This window comes from Panicum virgatum, chromosome 7N (genome assembly GCF_016808335.1).
Source record: "Panicum virgatum strain AP13 chromosome 7N, P.virgatum_v5, whole genome shotgun sequence".
Taxonomy (NCBI): Eukaryota; Viridiplantae; Streptophyta; class Magnoliopsida; order Poales; family Poaceae; genus Panicum; species Panicum virgatum.
Genome location: NC_053151.1, coordinates 26201555 through 26224163, shown reverse-complemented (window position 1 = coordinate 26224163; position 22609 = coordinate 26201555). Strand labels below are relative to the sequence as shown.

At 46.2% G+C, this 22609-nt stretch overlaps 4 protein-coding genes across 5 annotated transcripts; 3 read left to right on the top strand and 1 right to left on the bottom strand.

The window, feature by feature from the left end:
- The first annotated feature begins 2979 nt into the window (after positions 1-2979).
- LOC120682870 (trihelix transcription factor ASR3-like) lies at positions 2980-5722 on the top strand. Of its 2 annotated transcripts, none has more exons than XM_039964897.1 (3): positions 2980-3944; positions 4305-4346; positions 5177-5722. In XM_039964897.1, exons 1-3 carry the CDS (start codon positions 3290-3292, stop codon positions 5470-5472), a joined length of 993 nt encoding a protein of 330 aa, XP_039820831.1. In that variant the 5' UTR covers positions 2980-3289; the 3' UTR covers positions 5473-5722. The 2 variants fall into 2 exon arrangements, with proteins under 2 accessions (XP_039820831.1, XP_039820832.1); XM_039964898.1 differs by having other exon boundaries at positions 2988-3944; positions 5180-5722.
- Positions 5723-5808: 86 nt separating this feature from the next.
- On the bottom strand, positions 5809-8156 carry LOC120682869. Its single transcript, XM_039964896.1, has 2 exons — positions 7581-8156; positions 5809-6852 (listed from the first exon to the last, which is right to left on the bottom strand). The coding sequence occupies exons 1-2, from the start codon at positions 7983-7985 to the stop codon at positions 5947-5949; spliced, it is 1311 nt and encodes a 436-aa protein (XP_039820830.1). The 5' UTR covers positions 7986-8156; the 3' UTR covers positions 5809-5946.
- Positions 8157-8278: 122 nt separating this feature from the next.
- Positions 8279-14699, top strand: LOC120682867 (chaperone protein ClpC1, chloroplastic-like). The gene is made up of 10 exons (XM_039964894.1): positions 8279-8480; positions 9178-9772; positions 10569-10684; positions 10756-10878; positions 10960-11145; positions 11476-11691; positions 11870-12087; positions 12671-12746; positions 12830-12919; positions 13129-14699. Exons 2-10 carry the CDS (start codon positions 9220-9222, stop codon positions 14305-14307), a joined length of 2757 nt encoding a protein of 918 aa, XP_039820828.1. The 5' UTR covers positions 8279-8480; positions 9178-9219; the 3' UTR covers positions 14308-14699.
- A 989-nt stretch (positions 14700-15688) lies between these two features.
- LOC120682866 (chaperone protein ClpC1, chloroplastic) lies at positions 15689-22500 on the top strand. The gene is made up of 10 exons (XM_039964893.1): positions 15689-15914; positions 16506-17110; positions 18113-18228; positions 18321-18443; positions 18529-18714; positions 19175-19390; positions 19539-19756; positions 20355-20430; positions 20514-20603; positions 20876-22500. The coding sequence occupies exons 2-10, from the start codon at positions 16549-16551 to the stop codon at positions 22052-22054; spliced, it is 2766 nt and encodes a 921-aa protein (XP_039820827.1). The 5' UTR covers positions 15689-15914; positions 16506-16548; the 3' UTR covers positions 22055-22500.
- Positions 22501-22609: the final 109 nt, after the last annotated feature.

Genomic DNA, 22609 nt, shown 5'->3' with positions numbered 1-22609 from the left:
CCGCCGATCCGATGGGACAAGAACGAAATCCCGCGAAAGGAGCCGCGCGCCCCCCGCTCCCGATCGTCCTCCATGCGATCCATCCCATCGGATCGTCTGCCATCCTCGACGCAACCGCTGGATGGATCATCATGCTCATGCCCCATCGTCGATCTTGCGTGCACGTACGGGACCCTCCAAGGTTCGATTATTATTAATCGCTTTATTAGCCGCCGTCGATCTGAGTAACTAAGGCCTTGTTTAGTTGGGCTGTGTAAATTTTTTGAAAGAGCATCTTCCTACATTTGAAGTACTAAATATAGACTAATTATAAAATAAATTACAGAACTCGTCTGTAAATTGCGATACGAATCTAATGAGCCTAATTAATCCATCATTAGAGGTTGTTTACCGTAGCATTATGCTAGTAATTTAGCGTCTAATTATGGCCTAATTAGGTTCATTAGATTCGTCTCGCGATTTACAAGCAAATTGTGCAATGCGTTTTTTATTTCGTCTAGATTTAATTCTCCATGGCGCCGGAATTTTTTTTTTTGGAATTTGGAATTTTGCAACTAAACAAGGGTAAGACACGTGCGAGCTTTCCGGGTTGTCATTTCTCTGCTGTTCAAGTGCTCATCTGATCTGATCTGATCTGATCCGATGCTCGTCTGACAAGACGCGTCGCTGCTCATACTCACGCTGGACATGACGACACTCGTTAGAAGGTTAGGGTTTTCTTTCTTCTTCTTTTTTTTTTCTTCCAAAGGGAACTTGATCAGACCTGAAATAAACAGGCTAGGGCACTGACTTGTATTCGGGGAAAAAATCCTTTTTCCTTGCATAATTAATTTCGCCGAGAAAGAAAAGGCAGAATCATCTTGTAATTAGACCTGGCATGTTCCACGGCGCGTCCCGGTTGCCTTATCCGCAGCCAAGTCATCCGCTCGTCCCCCTCCGCTGGCAGTTCCAGCTGCGCAAGCAATCGGCATACTCTATATACTACACAGCGTGGGAAGGGAGCGCTGGGCGCTCCCAGCGCGACACGTGCCCCCAGGAGCCGGAGAGAGGATGCCCGACGTGGGACGTGGATTCGTCGTGCCCACGTGATGCGGTCGCAGCGCCTCGGTCCGCGCCCGCCAGCCGCCGATAGCCTCCGTGCCCTGCGCCCGCCCGTCAGCCGCCGACCGCCGGTCCTCCCTCTCTCCGTCGCCCGGCGGCACCCCTCTCTCCCTCCTTCCCAGCCACAGTAGCCTGCGCTGCCCTCTGACCCCCGTCGTCCGCTCCACCCCGCCGCCGCCGGGGGATCCGACCGGCGGCATCCCGGTGGCGGATCTGGCCTGCTCCGCCCTACGGCGCCGTCGTCCGCCGAGGTCCCCGCCCCCTTCCCCCTCCCACTCCATCCTGGTCGCCGCCGGCCTCCGCCATGGTGGATCCCGGCGCCCCCTCCAGGGCTCCCCTCCTCTCGACCCCCGCCGTCCGCTCCGCCCCGCCGCTGGTCGCCGCCGGCCTCCTCCATGGCGGATCCCGGCCGCCCCCTCCCGGGCTCGGTGAAGGAGCATCCCGCGGCGTGGGGGACGAGGCGTGGAGGCACGGTGGAGGAGCCACTAGACCGCAGCCCGGCTGCACGGGGAGGGACGGCGGCAGCGCCCGGGTGAGGAGGCGGACTGCGGCGGAGGGACGGCTACGGCGGCGGGTCTTGGGGAGACGGGAGCGGGACTTCGGGGCGGCGGCGGCTCTGCGGCGCAGCGGCGGAGTGTGTGGAGGAGGGAGAGGGCGCCGTGGATAATAACGGGGAGAGAGAGTTTTTTTTAGCTTTTGTACTGTGGGCGTGGCGGAGCGCGCTGATGTCCTAGTTTTCAATACGGAGTGTATTTGTGTGGTCAGTTACACTTACAGGCAGCGATGTGCACCGAACACTGCAATATTAGCGCACCACTATATATAGTATGTCCATTATTCCAGAGGGGCTTAAGCTAGCGACTGATAGAATTTGTCACAGGATGCTAGCTAGATGCCAATTGACCTTCTTCGTATCTCCTACTCACGTCCGACCGGAGGTTTTCCGGTCAATGGTGATCTGTGTTTTCGTTCGGGTGCTGGTCATAATGATTTTTTTTTCTTCACAATTATTTATAATCTGGAATCTCCACAGTTTAAAATTTCTGACAATTTACAAGTCACAATGATGCAAACAGGCCTGTAGCTGAATTAGTTAGGTGATTCTAGTACCACTTCTTAGGTTTTTTGGTTCAAATCTCCTCCCTGGCGCAGCCAGAGTTCGGAGAGTTTTCTCGGCCGGGAACTCAGGTGCTAGCTCTTAATGAAATATGTGTGACCGTTATACCTCTCCGATCAAGTTTAGTATAAGTCGCAATGATTTCGCAAGTAATGTTCGTGGCTGGAATATCTATCACACACATCTGCAAAAACTTTTGAGTGCGACATTATGTTCGTTGTGAATATTTATGAATTCTCATAGAAAATGATCCTTTTTCTCTAGTATGAAGCTGTTGAAAGTGGTTTTTTTTTTGTTCCAGGTAGACCCTAATTTTTTTTGGCCAAAAGATAGACCCTAATTGTTGGCTCAACCATGATACCGACCAATCCGAAACTATATAAAAAAACTGCTCCAATTCTCCAAAGTCACAAGTCCACCCACGCACGCACAAAAAGGAGGATATTCGCCTCCAAATTGTTTTTATGAGATCATCAAGAAAAGGCTTGAGATCACAACAGTACCCACTCACTGTTCCCCACCCTTTCGCTGAGAAATCGAGACAAGTAGGTTACCTAGCCCTCAAACACCTACCCTACCCCTGTTGCTGTTGGAGCCCCCACTTGCTAATTCTTCCTCCAAGCTCCTTTCCCCTCCTAATCACTCACACGGATGCCCACGCACCAGGGTAAACTTTTTTTACCACGAACTAAAGTTTATTTCACCATATAATCATAGGAAAATTATTAGTTGAAAAATATTAGTTCTTTGGGCTGTGCACCATGATTCATTTGACCGTGGCTTCGCCCTACCTTGCAAGCTACAAACCACTCCCCCAGCCTTTTGTTTTCCTCCCTCTAGCTCTAGAGGTCTACTAGTCTTTGGGATGAGAGGAGAGGAGCCACCACTAACCCTTAATCAAAGTCCTTAACCTTGATTAGCTCCCTCCTAATCCCCAGCTTTAGAGTTGAGGCCTTGAGGGCCAAACAAACACCCTTGTTGTCTCGTCCCTCCTGCTGCCCCCCTGCGTCCCTGTTGCTTGCTGCGCCGGTTCTTGGGGGCCGAGGAGACGTCGCCGTAGGCCGGGGCGGCATGTCGAACGCCGGCGAGGCCCGAGGCGTGGGGACCGGGCGCGGGTCGCGGCTGCCGCGGTGGACGCGGCAGGAGATCCTGGTGCTCATCGAGGGGAAGCGGGTGGTGGAGAGGAGCGGCCGCGGCCGCGGCCGGGGGCGGGCCAGGGGGGGCGACGGCGGCGCGGAGCCGACCAAGTGGGCGGCGGTGGCGGAGTACTGCCGGCGCCACGGCGTCGACCGCGGGCCCGTGCAGTGCCGCAAGCGCTGGAGCAACCTCGCCGGCGACTACAAGAAGATCAGGGAGTGGGAGCGCGTCTTCGCGGCCAGGAAGGAGGCCTCGTTCTGGGCCATGCGCAACGACGCGCGCCGGGAGAGGCGCCTCCCGGGGTTCTTCGACCGCGAGGTGTACGACATCCTCGAGGGGCGCGCCGTCGGTAATGTGGCGGCGGCGGCGGCCACGGCCGCGGCGCGCCCTGTTGTGGTGGACGTGGAGAGCAAGGCGGAGATGACCGCGGCGGCGATCGACGGCGGCCGCGGGGACGATGGGGCCGGGCTGTTCTCGTCGTCTGAGGACGAGGATGATCAAGAAGACGATGCGGCCACGCCAAGCCCCACTCCGACGCCGACGCCGACGCCGACGCCGCCGGCGGCGCCGGTGGCCTTACCCATCTCCGGTGAGCAATTCGTTCCATTCTTCGTACTTGCTGCTCCTTCCCCTTTCTCGACGCACGGAGCCTTTTTGCTCCCTTTTTTGCTGCTGCTCGAGGTTAAAAGTGCGAGCTTTTTCTGCATGGAAGTGTCTAAGCATTCGGAGATAAAAGGCTATCTTTGCCTTGTTCTGTTCATCCCTGTTCTCCTGTTGCTGCGTTCCTGTTTCATTGCTTAGAGGGTGAAAATTCTCAAGCTTATGTTCATGCTGATGACACATAAAGCTCAAAATCACTCAAGCAACCAATTTTCTCTTTCTCTTGGGTTCCTGACATCGAATTGTTACTTGGGTGATATAGCTTCACTTGCTACTGTTCCGTTTGCAGAGAAGACGGCTGATGTGCCCAGACAAGAGAGCTCCGAGCAAGGTACTCTGCAGAAACTTCCTACTGTTCCATTGGTTTGGTTTGATTTGATCAGCCCAAGCGTAATACGGACAGAAATTTATATATAAACCATTGCATCACTTCACTTCCTACTATTTAAAACCAAAACCAGAGACTGTCTAACAAACATATCATGAACAAGTCCAATCAGCACAGAAGTACGAGACAGCGTGGTGTCGATTTCTCATTCATCCGAAAGATTTTTTTTAGATTCATTCATCCTAAGATTGTGAAACACTAGCTTTACCTTTTTCCCTTTTTTGTGAACCAACAATCTTTCTCATGAGTCAGCACTGCTCGACGATAAGAAGAATTGTTTTAACATCAGGTGGTGCTGGCTGGGAATCAATGCCCACAAGGCAATGTGTTGACTGAATGGGGTCCCTTTTCTAGCTAATACCGGAAGAAACTGATGCTATCTGTTGCTACTTACAGAGTGATCTTTCTTTATTGTATCATCTGTTACATAGGGAATCCTCGGTTATTAAATCCAATTACCATGTAAACACGTGGAGGTGGAGAGTTGATTGAGAAACATCCATTATCCTCTTCTCTTTTCAAATCTTTCGATCGATTCTGAAGTCATGGGGAGCAGGAATGACTGCTCCTTTGTTCTCAGCATCTTCGCTTCACAGTGATCATCTTAGATTCTTAGTCCCCTTCTAATAATCAACCAATCCAGTATCCACTTGAATGTTTAGGCATACTTCTATAATCAAATAATCTAACATGCAACCCAAATAAATTAAGAGCAGTAGAACTTTAAGCTTGAGTAGGTTTCATCCCTAACAATCAGCCATGTTTCCGAACAGCAGGCACATCAAAAAGAAAGCAGCCAGAGCAAATTACGGAGGACTCACCAGCACAGTATGGGGAGAAGAGGCAGCGCAGCGATGACAACACCTCTGGACGAGCTGCCATGACCAACCTGCAGGGGCAGCTGGTGGAGATCCTAGACCGAAGTAGCCAGATGGTGGCGGCACAGCTGGAGGCACAGAACATCAACAGCCGACTGGACAGGGAGCAGAGGAAGGACCAGGTGAGCAGCCTGCTCGGTGTGCTCGGCAAGGTGGCTGATGCCCTCTACAGAATTGCTGATAAGCTGTAGCCGCCACAGGATGTGTCTTGAGCACCGTAAATAAAACGCTGCAAGAATGTACAGAAGAATGTACAGATTGATACAGGTTCTTGGCATCCTATTGTTCTTGTGGGTTGGTTCTGAAATTTGGTCAGAAACCTGAAATGGGATGCCCTTTTTTTTTTAACCCATGGAATGTGTATCTGTATGCCTCCATGGTGCAAAACTCTGTATTATGCTGGCTCTGGATCCTGCAGAGGAATTGAAGTGCATATCTGATGACAGACCGTCTAGGGTTAGTTCCTCTGCTATTCCCACTAGGCCAGTATAAGCAATTATAGACCAATTAAAAATACGAGTAACACCAAAGTAATAAAAGCTGGTTGCTCATATCATAAGACCAAAGCAAAGGCACATACATATATCCCGATTTACATATGGAAATCTGAAACTTGAAAGATTCTTAAAATAAACATTGGACTACGGACTCTGCTATTGTCAGTTTCACTCATCATCACCATCAGTTCTAATTGACCTGTAACGACGGGAGCTTGCCTTTGAGTTCGTATGCATCTGTGGTGTTGACGATGCTTTGCTGTCATCTTCATCCATCTCACATTGATCAGTTTCATCAGAGGCTCCTGCCACCATACCAATTACAGATGAGTTGGAATCGCTAGTTCTGGGACCCTCATCCACTGCCATCGCATCAACTGACTTTTTGCGGGGAATGAACGTGACCGAGCTAGGAATCTCAACAGGGGTCCCAGAATGTATCTTGTTGGGATCTGATTTCCCTAACAGATCATGCAGATCTGCAAGAGCTCTCCTGTTAGAGGCTTCGTTAGACTCTGGTACATCCAGGGTGTAACGTGTGTACTTTGAAGGGTTCCTTATGTAGTCAGGAACCCCAGGAGTCTCAGATGGAGTGGACGTGTTCTCCTTCTCTGTGACTACATCCATGGATTGAGGAACCATTGGAGAATCTTCATCATGTTCAAACATATCCGACTCTGGAACCTTAACACTGGCATCAAACCTGACACGTTTCCTTGGTTTTAAATTGGCTTGCTCCTCCTTCCTCTTCAGTATAGGTTTTACATTGACATCCTCCACAGCTTTCTTTATCTGCATTCCTACAGTAGGGAGCTCCTTCGCCTGAGCGGCATAGTGAGAGTTACCATCTTTAGCCAAACCATCATCTTCTCTTAGTCTTGCAGATGCTGCCCTGATGTCTGCCCGAGGATCCTTCGAAAAACGGTAAACGTCTTCAATGGAATCATCAAGGAGGTCAGGGACTATACTGTTGATGCTCATGTTTATGCCATCATCCATTATATCGTTCATGTACACACGGTCTGCAGGATCCTCTCTACCAAAGGCCTCTCTGTCATACTTGTCCTCCTCTTCCTGTAAAAAAAAAAACAACTCTTGTAAGATTACCAATACAAACAAACCAGAGGCCATAGGGATGACAAATCATAATGACAGGCTGTGAACAAACATCGAAGAATAATCCAGTTAAGTTACTTGAAGTGTTTTCAACATCCAGTGAATATCACACTCAACTTAGGATATCCCATTAGTCAATAACATGCTTCATCATTTATACTACCTACAACTTCATAATAACCAAAAGGAGATAGGGACAGGATCCCTTCCAAATAACAAACTGCCCTTGATGGCCTAGAAAAAACCATTAAGGGCTTTGAAAGAGGGGGCTAGGAAGTTTTTAGGTTTTAGTTCATATTTGTACTAAACCCTAAGGATTTGAATCCTAACACTCCCATTCCAACAGAAGCCAAAATGCAACAACATTATGCAGAACCCTAGTTAGGTCATAGGTGGCAAAAATAACAGAGAAACTCATCAATACAGTGGTCCGATTTTCTCCGCCTACTCTTTGTCCAAATTATGCAGAACCCTAGTTAGGAGGGCAACAAATCCTAAGTAGAATTTGTTCTTAAAACAGGCATATACTGAAGATCAAAAGTTGATTTGATCCTAACCTTAATTCAGAGTTTAGTTCCAACTTCCAACATAATGGCAAGCATCAATTATGACATCGTAAGAACAGCTTATCATGGGGCACAAGTATCTGGCCAAATCAACGAGTGACCGAAGGTAATTTTCCTCACCTCCCGATCCAGAGTCGGGTCGAGGCCGATGCTAACCCTAACCCCCTCCTCCTCGTCCTCCTCGGCCGTCTTCCTCCCCCTGCCCATACCCTCCTCCTCGTCCTCATCCAGGTCGTCGAGGTCCCCCTCGAACTCCTCCTGCCTGGACCTGCGCCTCCGCCCGCGGAGGCAGCCGTTGGCGTCGTAGAACGCGGAGGCGCAGGGCGTGTCCCCGCGGCCGGCCTTGCCCGCGGCCTCCTCCTCGGCGTCGCGGGCCTCCGACGGCTTCGCCCAGCGAAGGCGCTCGACGTCGCCCGAGGCCACGGACCAGGACGCCGCCGGGAAGGAGGAGTCCGGCACGGCGTCGAAGAGGCGCTTCACCCGCGCCTCGAACGCCTCCTGCCCCCCGCCGCCCTCGGCCGCCATCGACGACGCGGCTTCCGGAGGCTCCTCGAAGGTCCTGCTGGTCCCGGGCCCCGGCTCTGGCCGTGGGTGGGAGGGGGTTCGAGTTGGGGATCGCAAGGGTTTGGGGAAGAACGATGCGCTCGGCACCTACCTGGAGAAGAAGACGACGGAGACGGCCGATGGGTTCTGGAGTCGGCAACGAGGCGGGCCGGTCGTGGGCTTTGGTGGGTTGTGGAGTCGGTAAAGGCCGGGCCAGAGAGAGGTGCAGGCTCAATATGGGCCAAACGGGCTGCCCAGGCTAGTTGGGCTGCGCACTCGGGCGAAGAAAAAAAAGGGCAGAGCACGTGTTCGGCGAAGTCTCCCGTCTCCGTCGCGTAGCCATCTCCGTCGCCGTCTCCCCTTCTTATCCACTGACCCTCCTCCCCCTCCCCCGTCCCCGACCGCGAGAGCTGCCGCCCCATCCCTCCCTGCCCTCGCTAGGGCTCCGTTGCGGCGCCGGCGTAGCGTCCGGCTCAGGTTTCCCTGCCTCCGAATCAATCGATCCCGTCCCCGTCACCTGTTTGGTTCATTTGTTTTAATCCGGGTGGGTGTGCGTCTGCGGATGAATCTGGGGGCCGAACTTCGTGGCGCGCCTGCGGATGTTCCTCCCTGCCTTTGGAGGTGTGGATACTGATAGGATTAAGGTCGCCGGTGGCGGTTAGTCGTTAGAACCGGCAGGAATGCCCGCGGATTATTCCTGGTTGAAGTCGGTAGCGTAATAAAGATGGAGCCTAGGCTAACTGATTTGTTTCGACGCTAATTGCTGAAGCGTGCACCCATGTATTATGGATAAATAGTATCAAGATATATTTTTGTTGCTTGTTCTAACTGTGATCTGTAATGGCTAGTGGTATTGCTTTCTTGGCTGTTGCGCTAATTTCCTTCCCCCTCATGTTCGTGTTGCATGCTTCCTCGGGGATGTGAAGGGGACTTTAATTTTGTTATATTTGTGAACCTAATTGGATCCTTGGTGTTATACTAATATCTATCCAGTTGAATTGTAGAATATGTATCTTTGGGGGGGGGGGGGTTATCGAGTGCTATCTTTTCTCCTTAATGAACTGTTGTCACTGCACAATTATAGTTGCAAACTTGTTTCTGCATCACAAAGTGCTATGTGGCTTAGCTTCATGTGTTATTTGTCTTATGATACCAAATACTGTACCGCTTGCAGGCTTCATTGACACTTGGCTAGGGATTCTTTGACCGGTTCAATATGGAGGGGACTCTAGTTCAGTCTGCGATTGTTCCCACCGTATTACACCGGAGCAGCTCTGGTCGATCTCGTGTGCGCGCGAGGGCCACGATGTTGCGCAGTACGCCGACGCGGACGCTTACTCTTGGAGGCTTCCAAGGGCTGCGGCAGACAAATTTTCTTGACACGAGGTCTGTGATCAAGCGTGACTTCGGATCTATCGTAGCAAGTCAGATTTCGCGGCCACGGGGTTCAGCGTCAAGAGGTGTGGTTCGGGCCATGTTTGAGCGCTTCACTGAAAAGGCCATCAAGGTGATTATGCTTGCGCAGGAGGAGGCCAGACGTCTAGGCCACAACTTTGTTGGGACAGAGCAGATTTTACTAGGTCTTATTGGTGAGGGAACTGGGATTGCAGCGAAGGTTCTGAAATCTATGGGAATTAATCTAAAGGATGCCCGAGTGGAAGTTGAGAAGATTATTGGCCGAGGTAGTGGGTTTGTGGCTGTTGAAATCCCGTTCACACCCCGTGCGAAGCGTGTATTGGAACTATCACTTGAAGAAGCTCGCCAGCTAGGTAATTCTTCACCTATGCACAGATTTCAGCTAGTTCCATATTATAGTCTTATTCTAAGTATACCTTGCTTGCTATATCCATGGCTCTGTAGGCATAACATCAAATTTTAGTGCGACTATCCTAAACTTTAGTTTCTTTTTAATTGGAAAACCCCTGTTCCTTATTAGACATGAAAATTTAACTTCATAATGCATGATTATGCATAGTTGATTGCTCGCCATCATGTATTATGTTTGAATCTATGGCTTATTGCTGGTTCAGAATTATACTTTAAATGGAAAAGGCCATAAAGATCAGCAGGGTTTGTGTATAAAGTAGGCACAATCATAGTTCATAGCAGTGCAACAGTATTTTCTTGTGGTTTCCTAAGTCAAACTATATTAGGTTTGATGAAAATTTATATTAAAATATATTAGGATCCGTGGCACCAAATTAGTATCATCAGATCTATCATGAAATATAATTTTATTGTGTATATTTGATGTCGTAGGTGTGACTATTTTTTTGATAAACCTAGTCAAACCTGAGATAGTTTGACTTAGGACAAACCTAAAAGTACTATATAACTATATTATGGGACGGAGGGAGTATTATTTATTGTTCTCTGGTGAAACCTTGAGATCACATCAGTGATCAGTTATCGAGTCATTAGTACCAGAAACAGTCTTGCCACTTAGCTAGCCGCTTTTATGTCTATTCATTTCTAAGTTTGGAATATGACCTTGTGAGATTATTTTTCGCTTTTAAAAAAGGTACATATCCTTTTCACTAATATTCGTCATTGCTCATGATTCAGGGCACAACTATATAGGATCTGAGCACTTACTCCTGGGGCTACTTCGTGAGGGTGAGGGCGTAGCCGCCCGTGTGCTTGAGAGCCTTGGTGCTGATCCAAACAACATCCGTACCCAGGTAATTATCTTTTAGTGTTATTGTTCATGGTCAATTTTTCGAAGGTAGTCAAATTTTGACATGATGTGCAGGTCATAAGAATGGTTGGTGAAAGCACGGAAGCTGTTGGTGCTGGAGTTGGTGGAGGTGCCAGTGGCCAGAAGATGCCCACACTTGAGGAATATGGTACTAATTTGACAAAACTGGCAGAAGAGGTATTTTTCGTGTCCCCCTTTGGCTTGTTCTCACACAAGTGAGCTATTAAAGAAATGAAGTCTAACCACCGTGTGCTGCAGGGAAAACTTGACCCAGTTGTTGGCAGACAGAACCAGATTGAGCGTGTAACCCAGATTTTGGGCAGGCGAACAAAGAATAACCCCTGCCTAATCGGAGAGCCTGGTGTTGGCAAGACTGCTATTGCAGAGGGGCTTGCCCAGCGCATTGCCAATGGGGATGTTCCAGAAACAATTGAAGGAAAGAAGGTTTGTTAGGCTAACCTATTTTGGATCCATGTTGTTAGTTGTCAATGGATTGTTGCACTATGCTAATTCTTCCTAGATGTGCCCCTTGTGTTGGAATTAATCATTTTCACTTCCAAATTATATAGTTTGTAGTGACAACTGACAAACATGCTGCTTTTACCACGTAAGTACCTACTGTAACATGCCAAGGCTTACGTTGGGCTTTGTACACTATACCGATACCATTAGCGTGAGATGCGATTCTGTGATTGGCGGGATTTGAAATAAATTATTTCTTCCTAACTACCCCCATGGCGTTTCAGAAAATTGAACACTTTTTCTTTGGGCCAGGTTATTACTCTTGACATGGGGCTCCTTGTGGCTGGTACCAAGTACCGTGGAGAGTTTGAAGAAAGATTGAAGAAGCTTATGGAGGAAATAAAGCAAAATGAAGACATTATTCTCTTTATTGATGAAGTGCACACGCTGATTGGTGCTGGTGCAGCTGAAGGTGCAATCGATGCTGCTAACATCTTGAAACCTGCTCTTGCTAGAGGTGAACTGCAGGTACAGATTCTTGATTTCGAATTTGGTCGTTTGTGTCTTGTTAAATCCAAAGTTCCCATGGCCCTTATCGTAGCTGACTCTAGTAGCTGTTTCTTTACTTTATAAACCATGTCCATAAATAACATATGAACTGCTCAAATTCACCCTTTAATTTATAACTATATTGTTATTGCTTCAGTGCATTGGTGCCACAACTCTGGATGAGTATAGGAAGCATATGGAGAAAGATCCTGCATTGGAGAGAAGATTCCAACCGGTTAAAGTTCCAGAGCCAACTGTTGATGAAACAATACAGATCTTAAGAGGACTTCGTGAGAGATATGAACTCCATCATAAGCTGAGATACACAGACGAAGCTCTAGTTGCTGCAGCACAGTTATCATATCAGTATATCAGGTCTGTGATGCATCATATCACGCTTTTATTATCACTGTTCTTTTATAAAACTTTGGCTTATATCATGTCCATTGAAATATGTACCGCTGCTGGTTTTATTTATTGGCCGCAATTTTACCTTTTAAAAGTTTGTTTGACCTTGCCATGGTGTGGTTGATAAGTTTCTGGGAATCACTTATTTGTAGAGTGGCAGTTTTGTCGCTGTTTCCTTGGTTATTCTGGGGTGAGTGAAAATGGCCTACAGTGAATTAAGATTTACCATCATAGTAGGAATACTTGATTCGATTGTCCATCGAGAAATGATTAGTCATATTACCCTCAGTCCTTGCATGTTTAATAGTGTATTCCAGGACACTGCTAGATGAGCTAGCTGCTTGAGCTTTGCTGTTTTCTCCTTCATCCATGGGACATGATCAGTGTTTTGGGTCGCTCCTAGAAGCAAAAACCTCATGTAGAATTTCTATTTTTGGATTTGTAAATTTTTCTTTTACTAGTGAAGGAATGGTTACATCTTTGATTGCTGATAAATCTTTTTTTTTAATTCCAATTTTAACAAACTTCCTTTATTTTACTATTTCACCAGCGACCGCTTCCTGCCTGATAAAGCTATTGACTTGATTGATGAAGCTGGATCCCGTGTTAGGCTGAGGCATGCACAGGTACTACCAGTGAATTCGTCTTATCCTAGAAAATACAGTTAGCTGCATTGCTCTTATCTAAACATGTCATTTATATATCATAGCTGCCTGATGAAGCCAAAGAGCTGGACAAAGAGCTTAGGCAGATAACCAAGCAGAAGAATGAGGCTGTTCGCGGCCAAGATTTCGAGAAGGTATAACTTCTGAAAATTGCTCTGTACAAAGACTCAATGTGTGTGTCTGTAAATATATAAATTGATCTAATCATTTTTGCTTCATGTCTGGGTAAAACCTGTTCTGGATGCTACAAAAAGTTCTAATGCAATCAGTAGTCATGATGCCGAAACAATTATACTGCATCTAGAACTGTCCATGTGATCTGATAATTGTTGTTCGTTGACAGGCAGGGGAATTAAGAGATCGTGAAATGGAGCTGAAGGCCCAAATTACAGCTATTATTGACAAGAGCAAGGAGATGATTAAAGCAGAGACTGAATCTGGCGAAGTTGGTCCTCTTGTCACAGAGGCAGACATTCAACATATAGTCTCCTCTTGGACTGGAATACCAGTGGAGAAAGTCTCATCTGATGAGTCTGACCGTCTCCTTAAGATGGAGGATACACTGCATACACGCATCATTGGCCAGGATGAGGCTGTCAAAGCTATTAGCCGTGCTATCCGCCGTGCTCGTGTTGGACTCAAGAATCCGAATCGACCAATTGCTAGCTTCATATTCTCTGGACCAACTGGTGTTGGCAAATCAGAATTAGCAAAGTCTCTAGCAGCCTACTACTTTGGATCAGAGGAAGCCATGATCAGGCTTGACATGAGTGAGTTCATGGAGAGACATACTGTCGCCAAGCTCATCGGGTCACCTCCAGGTTATGTTGGCTACACTGAGGGTGGCCAACTTACTGAAGCTGTTCGTCGCCGTCCATACACGGTTGTTCTCTTTGATGAGATTGAAAAGGCACATCCAGATGTCTTCAATATGATGCTTCAGATCTTGGAAGATGGGAGACTAACGGACAGTAAGGGAAGGACAGTTGATTTCAAGAACACACTGCTTATCATGACATCCAATGTCGGAAGCAGTGTCATCGAGAAGGGAGGCCGCAAGATTGGATTTGACCTTGATTACGAAGAGAAGGACAGCAGCTACAACAGGATCAAGAGCCTGGTAACGGAGGAGTTGAAGCAGTATTTCCGGCCAGAGTTCTTGAACAGATTGGATGAGATGATTGTGTTCCGGCAGCTGACAAAGTTGGAGGTGAAGGAGATTGCTGATATTATGCTGAAAGAAGTATTTGATCGGCTCAAGGCGAAGGACATTAATCTCCAAGTCACTGAGAGGTTCCGCGATAGGGTTGTTGACGAAGGTTACAACCCGAGCTATGGTGCCAGGCCTCTGCGCCGAGCTATCATGAGGCTCTTGGAAGACAGTCTGGCAGAGAAGATTCTGGCTGGTGAGGTGAAAGAAGGTGATTCTGCTATTGTTGACGTGGATTCAGATGGCAAGGTAGTAGTCCTGAACGGTGGGAGTGGTGTTGCTGAGCCACTGGAACCTGCTCTCAGCATCTAGTCAAGCTGAAAATCCTAGGTTTGGAATATGGCCTTCGTCACATCTTACTGGGGCTCCTCATGAATCATGGTGGTAAAACTAGATATACATCACTAGCCCTTCGTTAGGTCTCTTTCCTTTTTTCTTTTTGGAATTGAGGCAGTAGAAATGCTATGGAAATGAATAGATAGGGGCAAAGTGGATTCTAGATCCTAAGTGCTTTGTTTTTGAAAGGATTTTGAAAGCTTTATCATTTGGAAGGATGTTGGAAGCTTGGTTTCCTTCAATTACTGTATTACTAGGTCATGCTTGCAGTAAGATACGGATATGATTGCACTGTTGTACGTAACCTTCCAACTATTTATGAGAATATAACTTATCCCCGCCTCCAATAACAGTGGCTTACAAAGATACTGCTTCATGCTGGTTGTTGGATGCTACAACTGAACTTCAAAGTCATTGTTCTTTAAGGTTGTAAATTTAGCAAATGTTGTTTGGATCAATTTTTGCTGTGATGTCACGCTGTTGTGCTTTTAGGTTGTAAATTTGGCGATGTTGTTTAGATCATTTTTTGCTGTGATGTTCCGCTGCTGTGCTGGCGGAAGAAGTGATGGTAAAGTATTGCTCGGGATATGCAGAGATCCGTGTCTCCGCTGGCCAGTAATACGGTAGTTGTATACTTGTATGGAATCCCGCTGGTCTGTAATACGGTGGCTGGTACGGAGATAAGGTGTGGAAAACTGTAAAAGCATCTTTTCTAATAGTTTATAAAAAGTAATGTTAAGATATTCTAATAATATCTTATTGCGAAATTTTTATTGGACAACTGGTGAAGATACTGGCGCTTATTCGTCCATTTCAGCAACCACCATGTACTGGCGCTCCGTGCAAACTTTTCCATTCCTGGCTTATTCGTCCGCTTTGATCGCTTAAAAGCTCCTACTGACCTTTTTCACGTGCTATAATATTTTGATGAGCTCTCCGTTTTCTTCCCGAAATTTTTAGAGGCGTTTTGATAATTGTTTTACGCACTTAAATTACAAAAATGCTGGCCATGTGAACCATAAATCCATGTAACGTTAGCCCTAGACCACTTTAGACTGGGCCAAAACAAAACGAGAAATTTAAATCCTTTTGGAATAACTGACTCTTCCCATGAGCAATCTACGAGGATGTCATTTGAATAGGACATTTAGCTCTTGATAGGAGGTTTTATTATTTCCTGGGTTTAGCTCCCCTTGCTTCCAAATTAGGCTTAAAAGTTGAGGCACTCCAACTAAACAGGAGAGTTACTAAGATTAGACAACTTAAATAAAATAAAAAAGAAAGCAAAGCGGCCCGCTGGTCAGGTTACTGGCCTCCATTGGGCTAAATGGGCTTCGCACTTGGGCAATTCCGGCTCCAGACCAGCGGGCCTCGTCGTCGTCGCCTTCCTCCCCTCTCCTTATCTCCAGACCTCTCTTCCACCTTCCTTGCCTGCCTTCCCCACTACCGCGGCAGGCAGCTACCGCATCCGTCCGGTCTCCTCCTCCGCCTCAGAGGGCTCGCCCGACTCGCCGGCGCAGGGTCGAGGCGCTCCCGCCGGCGCCCGCTCCACGGCCCCTCCCTGGGAGACGGACCTCGGCGCGGTAATCTCCCTGCTCCCTTTCCCTCCCCCAGTCGGATGCCCTCGGGGGTGCCTGTCGGTGTACCCGGGCGTGGTTCGGGGGAATTGAGGTCCCAGCGGCGCGTACCTAGGCTGGCAGCACGGCGCATCCGCGGGGTGCTTTCCTGGCGGGCGGCGCGGCTAGCTGCGGCGGCGTGGCCTTTGATGCGCGTCTCCTCGGCTAGATGTTTCTCGCTTGCGGTGGCTTGCTTGGATAGGATTTAGACGCCGTCTTGTCGGCTGAACAAAGCAACCCTGCCTGTTGATTCTGTTTCCTTTAAGTTGGTGGCGTAGAACGGGTGGACGCCTGGAGGGGCAGCCAATGTGGAATGCTGAAGTGTCGGCATAGGGAAGCGCAAGACTTTAGAGTTGATTCGGGGACATATAATCTATTCTAGACCTACTGCCATTTTTATGTGTGCTTGCTTCGCAATTCCTTGGTTGTGGATAGTTGTCACCTTTAAATTTTGTTGCATACTCATTTCTTCCAGGGGAGCTAGTTCGCTTTGCTGCATCTGTCAACATTTCGTGATATTCCTTAAAATTTAATTCTGTTCTTTTTGCAATTTTTCAGGGCTTGTAGATAGGGGACTGGGATCTTCTTTTGATAGTTCAGTATGGAGGGGTCTCTAGTTCAGTCTGCGATTGTCCCGACTGTTTACAGAAGCAACTCTGGTCGGTTCCGTGTGCGTGCAAGAGCCAGAACAAATGCCACAATGGTGCGGAATATGCCGACAAGGACCCTTACTCTTGGCAGCTTCCAAGGGCTGCGTCAAACAAACTTTTTGGACACGAGGTCCGTGGTAAAGCGTGACTTTGGCGCTATCGTGGCAAGCCAGATTGCCAGGCCCAGAGGATCGGCGACAAGAGGGGTGGTTCGTGCCATGTTCGAGCGCTTCACTGAAAAAGCAATCAAGGTGATTATGCTTGCGCAGGAGGAGGCAAGGCGTCTGGGCCACAACTTTGTTGGGACGGAGCAGATTTTGCTGGGGCTTATTGGTGAGGGCACCGGAATTGCTGCTAAGGTTCTCAAGTCTATGGGAATCAATCTTAAGGATGCCCGAGTGGAAGTTGAGAAGATCATTGGGCGAGGAAGTGGGTTTGTGGCTGTTGAAATCCCATTCACGCCTCGCGCGAAACGTGTACTGGAACTCTCCCTTGAAGAAGCCCGCCAGCTAGGTATTACCTTCACTTGTTCACATTTTTTGGTAGTTTTGTGTTGTAATCCAATTGTCATTTGGTTTGAATGGTCATGTCTTCACCTATAGTATCTGTTCATAGTAAGTTCTAGAATGACACCAACTGACAACTGACAAGGGTGGCCATTGTATGGGATTTTGAGCAGAAATCTTTTTGCACTATAAGGTGCGCAGAAGTGTGGACTGTGGAATGATAACTACAGTATTGTTCCTGAAGATTATGCTGATCTTACTTTTACCTTTACTTGGTTCAGTTGAAACCTTGTGATATCACATCAGATTGTCTGGTCCTTAAACAATATAGCAATGTGCTTCTGTACCATTCATTTCCGTCCATATTTTTGGTTTTAGAATTCGCTGCTCTATGAGACTAGTCTTTTGTTGTATAAAATTATATATACATAGTTTTTGTTATAATTTACTCCGAGCTTACTGTTTACTGTGAGCTTTGTTGACGCACTTCTACATTTTTAATTGGTTCAATGTAAATACTCTTGTTCGTTTATTGCCAATATGGTGTCTTGTCCTCACTTCATACTGATACTGGACATGCGAAGTGCTTATTGTATGTTTGTTCTTTTTTGAGAATGATATATTGTGAGTTGGTCACTAACATGTATGATGTGTTTGAATCTATGACTAATTATTGATTCAGAACGATTGCAAGTGTGGGAACCATTAAATCATGTGGGTTTTGAGTAGAAATGAGGCACTTTCCTACTAAATTATCAATACACACAGTGATGATCCTTTAGTATACATTTACATTGCAATATAAGGTGCACAATGTGAAATTCCAACTATCATATCGTTCTCGAAGATTATGTGTTGCTCGTCTTGAATTCAGGTAGAACCTTGTGAGTTGTCTAGCTGTTTACATTCATCCTTTTTCGAGTTTGGAATCTGCTACCCTTGGATACTAGTTTGTTGTAAAACAGTATGTGCATATTCTCACTTACATTCTTCCATTTTCATTCCTCAGGGCATAACTATATAGGATCTGAACACTTACTCCTTGGGTTACTTCGTGAGGGTGAAGGTGTTGCAGCCCGTGTGCTTGAAAGCCTTGGTGCTGATCCAAACAACATCCGCACCCAGGTAAATTTCTTCTTTTGTTGCTTTTCTTGGCCACTTTTCCTTTGAATCAAAATTCTTCAGGGAGTGATTTTGACATGATGTCCATTGCGCAGGTCATAAGAATGGTTGGTGAAAGCACAGAAGCTGTTGGTGCTGGAGTTGGTGGAGGAAGCAGTGGCCAGAAGATGCCCACACTTGAAGAATATGGTACAAATTTGACAAAATTAGCAGAAGAGGTATTGCCTCTTTCCCCATTGTGCTTGCTACTTGTGTATGTAACTATTGAAGATAAAAAAAAAATCTCACCATCTTTTCGTGCAGGGAAAATTGGACCCAGTTGTTGGTAGACAGGATCAAATCGAGCGTGTGACTCAAATTTTGGGCAGGCGGACAAAGAACAACCCCTGCCTCATTGGAGAGCCTGGTGTTGGTAAGACTGCTATTGCCGAGGGGCTTGCTCAACGTATTTCCAATGGAGATGTTCCTGAAACAATTGAAGGAAAGAAGGTTAGCTGGACCATCCTGTGTCACGTGGGCACTATATTTGTTTTTTGGTCTATGCTTGTGTAAATATTACTATTTCATTTCTTCCAAGATTCCCTTTTGGGACTAAATTTGTTACACTAATTTACAAGTAGTTTGTTATGAATTATGGTACCTCCTTTGCTGTGCAACTTCGTTTGTAACATACCCAGGTTTATTTTGTGAATTTACTTTTCAACTGTCGACTGGTTGGCATTAGGTGTCCATAATTACCCATCGAAAAGTTTTGAGAACTTAGAAGCATTTATGTTACTCTTTAGTTTGCACTAGTGTGATTACTGTGATCAGAATTGTTTTATGATGCTATCAGATGATGGTGTTATTATCAGTATTGCTTTGCAAATTATAGTGGTAAATTATATCTCCCTAGTTATCCATATATTGTTTGGAAATCTGATCAGTATTTCTCCCATTGTATGGTCAGGTTATTACTCTTGACATGGGGCTCCTTGTTGCTGGAACCAAATACCGTGGAGAGTTTGAGGAGAGACTGAAGAAACTTATGGAGGAAATTAAGCAAAATGAAGACATTATTCTCTTTATTGATGAGGTGCACACACTGATTGGAGCAGGTGCAGCAGAAGGTGCAATTGATGCTGCTAATATTTTGAAGCCAGCTCTTGCCAGAGGTGAACTGCAGGTATAAGTTCCTGACTTTGCATTCTGTCCATATGGCTGGTTTTGTTTGGACTTTGGAGAAAGTGACGAAGGCCTCATCTACAGTGACTCTAGAATTGTGTGATTGTCCCTAGCTAATCACTTGTTTTTATATTCTGTGTCCTCTGCAGTGTATTGGTGCAACAACTCTGGATGAGTATAGGAAGCATATAGAGAAGGATCCTGCCTTGGAAAGAAGGTTTCAACCAGTTAAGGTTCCTGAACCTACTGTTGATGAAACAATACAAATCTTAAGAGGACTTCGTGAAAGATATGAGCTTCATCACAAGCTGAGATACACAGATGAAGCTTTAATTGCAGCCGCACAGCTGTCTTATCAGTATATCAGGTTCGCAATACATCAAAATTAAGTAATGTCTTATATTTTGCTGCATTTTGCTTTTGAAGAAGACACTTCGGCATGGCTAGGATGTAGTCATATATTTTGTTTTGGCCCTTCGGTTTACTTTTCCCTTGAATAGAAAAATTATGTGCAGTTTTTTTTTAAAAAAATTAATAGATGCTCCAAGAGAAGTTTTTAATTGTGTGTTCTATAACATTATCCTGACTTTGCTAAGTTTATTTGCACTCTATTGTTCCCTTCGCCTCAGATTTTTTCTTAAAGAAAACAGGTGTTTTAAGTTGCATAGCACTTAGGTTTCAACCTTAATTTATCTGAAATACATGGTATTTTGGATCTCTCCTGGGACCTAACTGTTCCAATTATCTGTTTATAGAGATTTTGAGTAATTTCCTTTTGCACATTCTAGGATCCAAGAAAATTTGTTTTAGGTTAGTAAAAAAATATATGATTATTGCTGAATGATAAAATTTATACGGTTTAGGTGATTGAAAAGAAAGTGTTCCTCAAAGAGAGGATGTATCTGTGCTTATATTTGTCAATCATTGGATAAAAACGTAATTTTGTACTGCTCTCATTTCCTCAGTGACCGCTTCCTTCCCGACAAAGCCATTGACTTGATTGATGAAGCTGGATCTCGTGTTAGGCTGAGGCACGCCCAGGTAACTAATGCTGAATTCTTTAGACTACAAACAATATGCTTCACTTTATTGTTCTTGCTGAGTGTGGTTCTTTGGTGTTATAGCTCCCTGATGAAGCCAAAGAGCTGGACAAAGAACTCCGGCAGATAACCAAGCAGAAAAACGAGGCTGTACGAGGCCAAGATTTTGAGAAGGTATATTACTGTTGCACAACTATACATTGGTCTGACCATTTTCACTTTTCAGTGGACCATGAATTCTCTACCATCTCCATCTTATCTTTCCATGTCATCTCATCATTATTGTTTGTATGAATTGATTTGACTGTCCCATGGAAAAGGGAAAAAATTTCTCTGAATGTAACCTAGGCTCTATTGCAATTGTAATTTTACATGGATCGTCAACTGGCTGTACTACTTCTAAAATATTGTCCATGTTATCTTATCACAGTTTTTTCTTTTGATAGGCTGGTGAATTAAGGGATCGGGAAATGGAGCTGAAGGCCCAGATTACGGCCATTCTTGACAAGAGTAAAGAAATGATTAAAGCAGAGACTGAATCTGGTGAAGTTGGTCCTCTTGTCACAGAGGCAGACATTCAACATATTGTCTCCTCTTGGACTGGAATCCCTGTGGAGAAAGTCTCATCTGATGAATCTGATCGTCTCCTTAAGATGGAGGAGACACTACACACACGTATCATTGGTCAGGATGAAGCTGTCAAAGCTATTAGCCGTGCTATTCGACGTGCTCGTGTTGGGCTGAAGAATCCAAACCGTCCTATTGCTAGCTTCATATTCTCTGGACCTACTGGAGTTGGCAAATCAGAATTAGCAAAGGCGCTGGCAGCCTACTACTTTGGCTCAGAGGAGGCTATGATCAGGCTTGACATGAGTGAGTTCATGGAGAGACATACTGTCTCCAAACTCATTGGATCACCTCCAGGTTATGTTGGCTACACTGAGGGAGGTCAATTGACTGAAGCAGTTCGTCGCCGTCCATACACTGTTGTTCTCTTTGATGAGATTGAAAAGGCACATCCAGATGTTTTCAACATGATGCTTCAGATCTTAGAAGATGGGAGGCTAACTGACAGCAAGGGGCGCACAGTTGACTTTAAGAACACACTATTGATCATGACATCGAATGTTGGGAGCAGTGTAATTGAGAAGGGAGGCCGCAAGATCGGGTTCGACCTTGACTATGATGAGAAAGACACTAGCTACAACAGGATCAAGAGCCTGGTGACCGAGGAGTTGAAGCAGTATTTCCGTCCAGAATTCCTAAACAGATTGGATGAGATGATTGTGTTCCGGCAGCTGACGAAGTTAGAGGTGAAGGAGATTGCGGACATTATGCTGAAAGAAGTGTTTGACAGGCTGAAGGCTAAGGACATTGACCTCCAGGTTACAGAGAAGTTCCGTGATAGAGTTGTTGACGAAGGTTACAACCCAAGTTATGGTGCCCGGCCTTTGCGGCGCGCTATCATGAGGCTTCTGGAGGATAGTCTGGCTGAGAAGATGCTTGCTGGTGAGGTGAAAGAAGGTGACTCTGCCATTGCCGATGTGGATTCTGATGGCAAGGTTATAGTCCTGAGTGGCGGTAGTGGTGTTGCTGAGCCCCTGGAACCTGCTCTCAGTACCTAACTGAGGTCGAAAACTCTTTGGTCCGAAATATGGCCTTCTTTACAAGACAGTTGGGTTCCTCATGATGGCAAAACTAGATTGACATCGCTCGCCCGCCCACTGCAGACTCTTCAGCTTTCCTTGGTATTTAAATTCCATTGGAAGTGAGGCAGTAGGAATGCTATGGAAAGGAATCGGCAGAGACGCAGCGAGAACACTGTATGCTTAGACCTTGAGTTGCGTTGTTTTTGAAAAAAAAACTTGGGACTTTTCAGTTTCCTGCAATTACATGTATCATTACTTCATTAGGGCTCTGCAAGCATGATGACATGGTTATCGCTTGCACTGTTGTACTTATTCTCCCAGTTGTGTATGAATGTAACTTATTCAAGTCACAGATAACATTGGTAGATAATGATATGCTGTTATGGCGCCTGAGAACTCAGGTTGTTTTAACCTTTTGTTCATTGATATGCACTGTGTTTGGGTTTTTTTAACCTTTTGTTCATTGATACGCACTGTGCTTGTTTTTATTCTTTGTGTCAGTAACCAGAAACCATTGTGGATTCAAGCGAT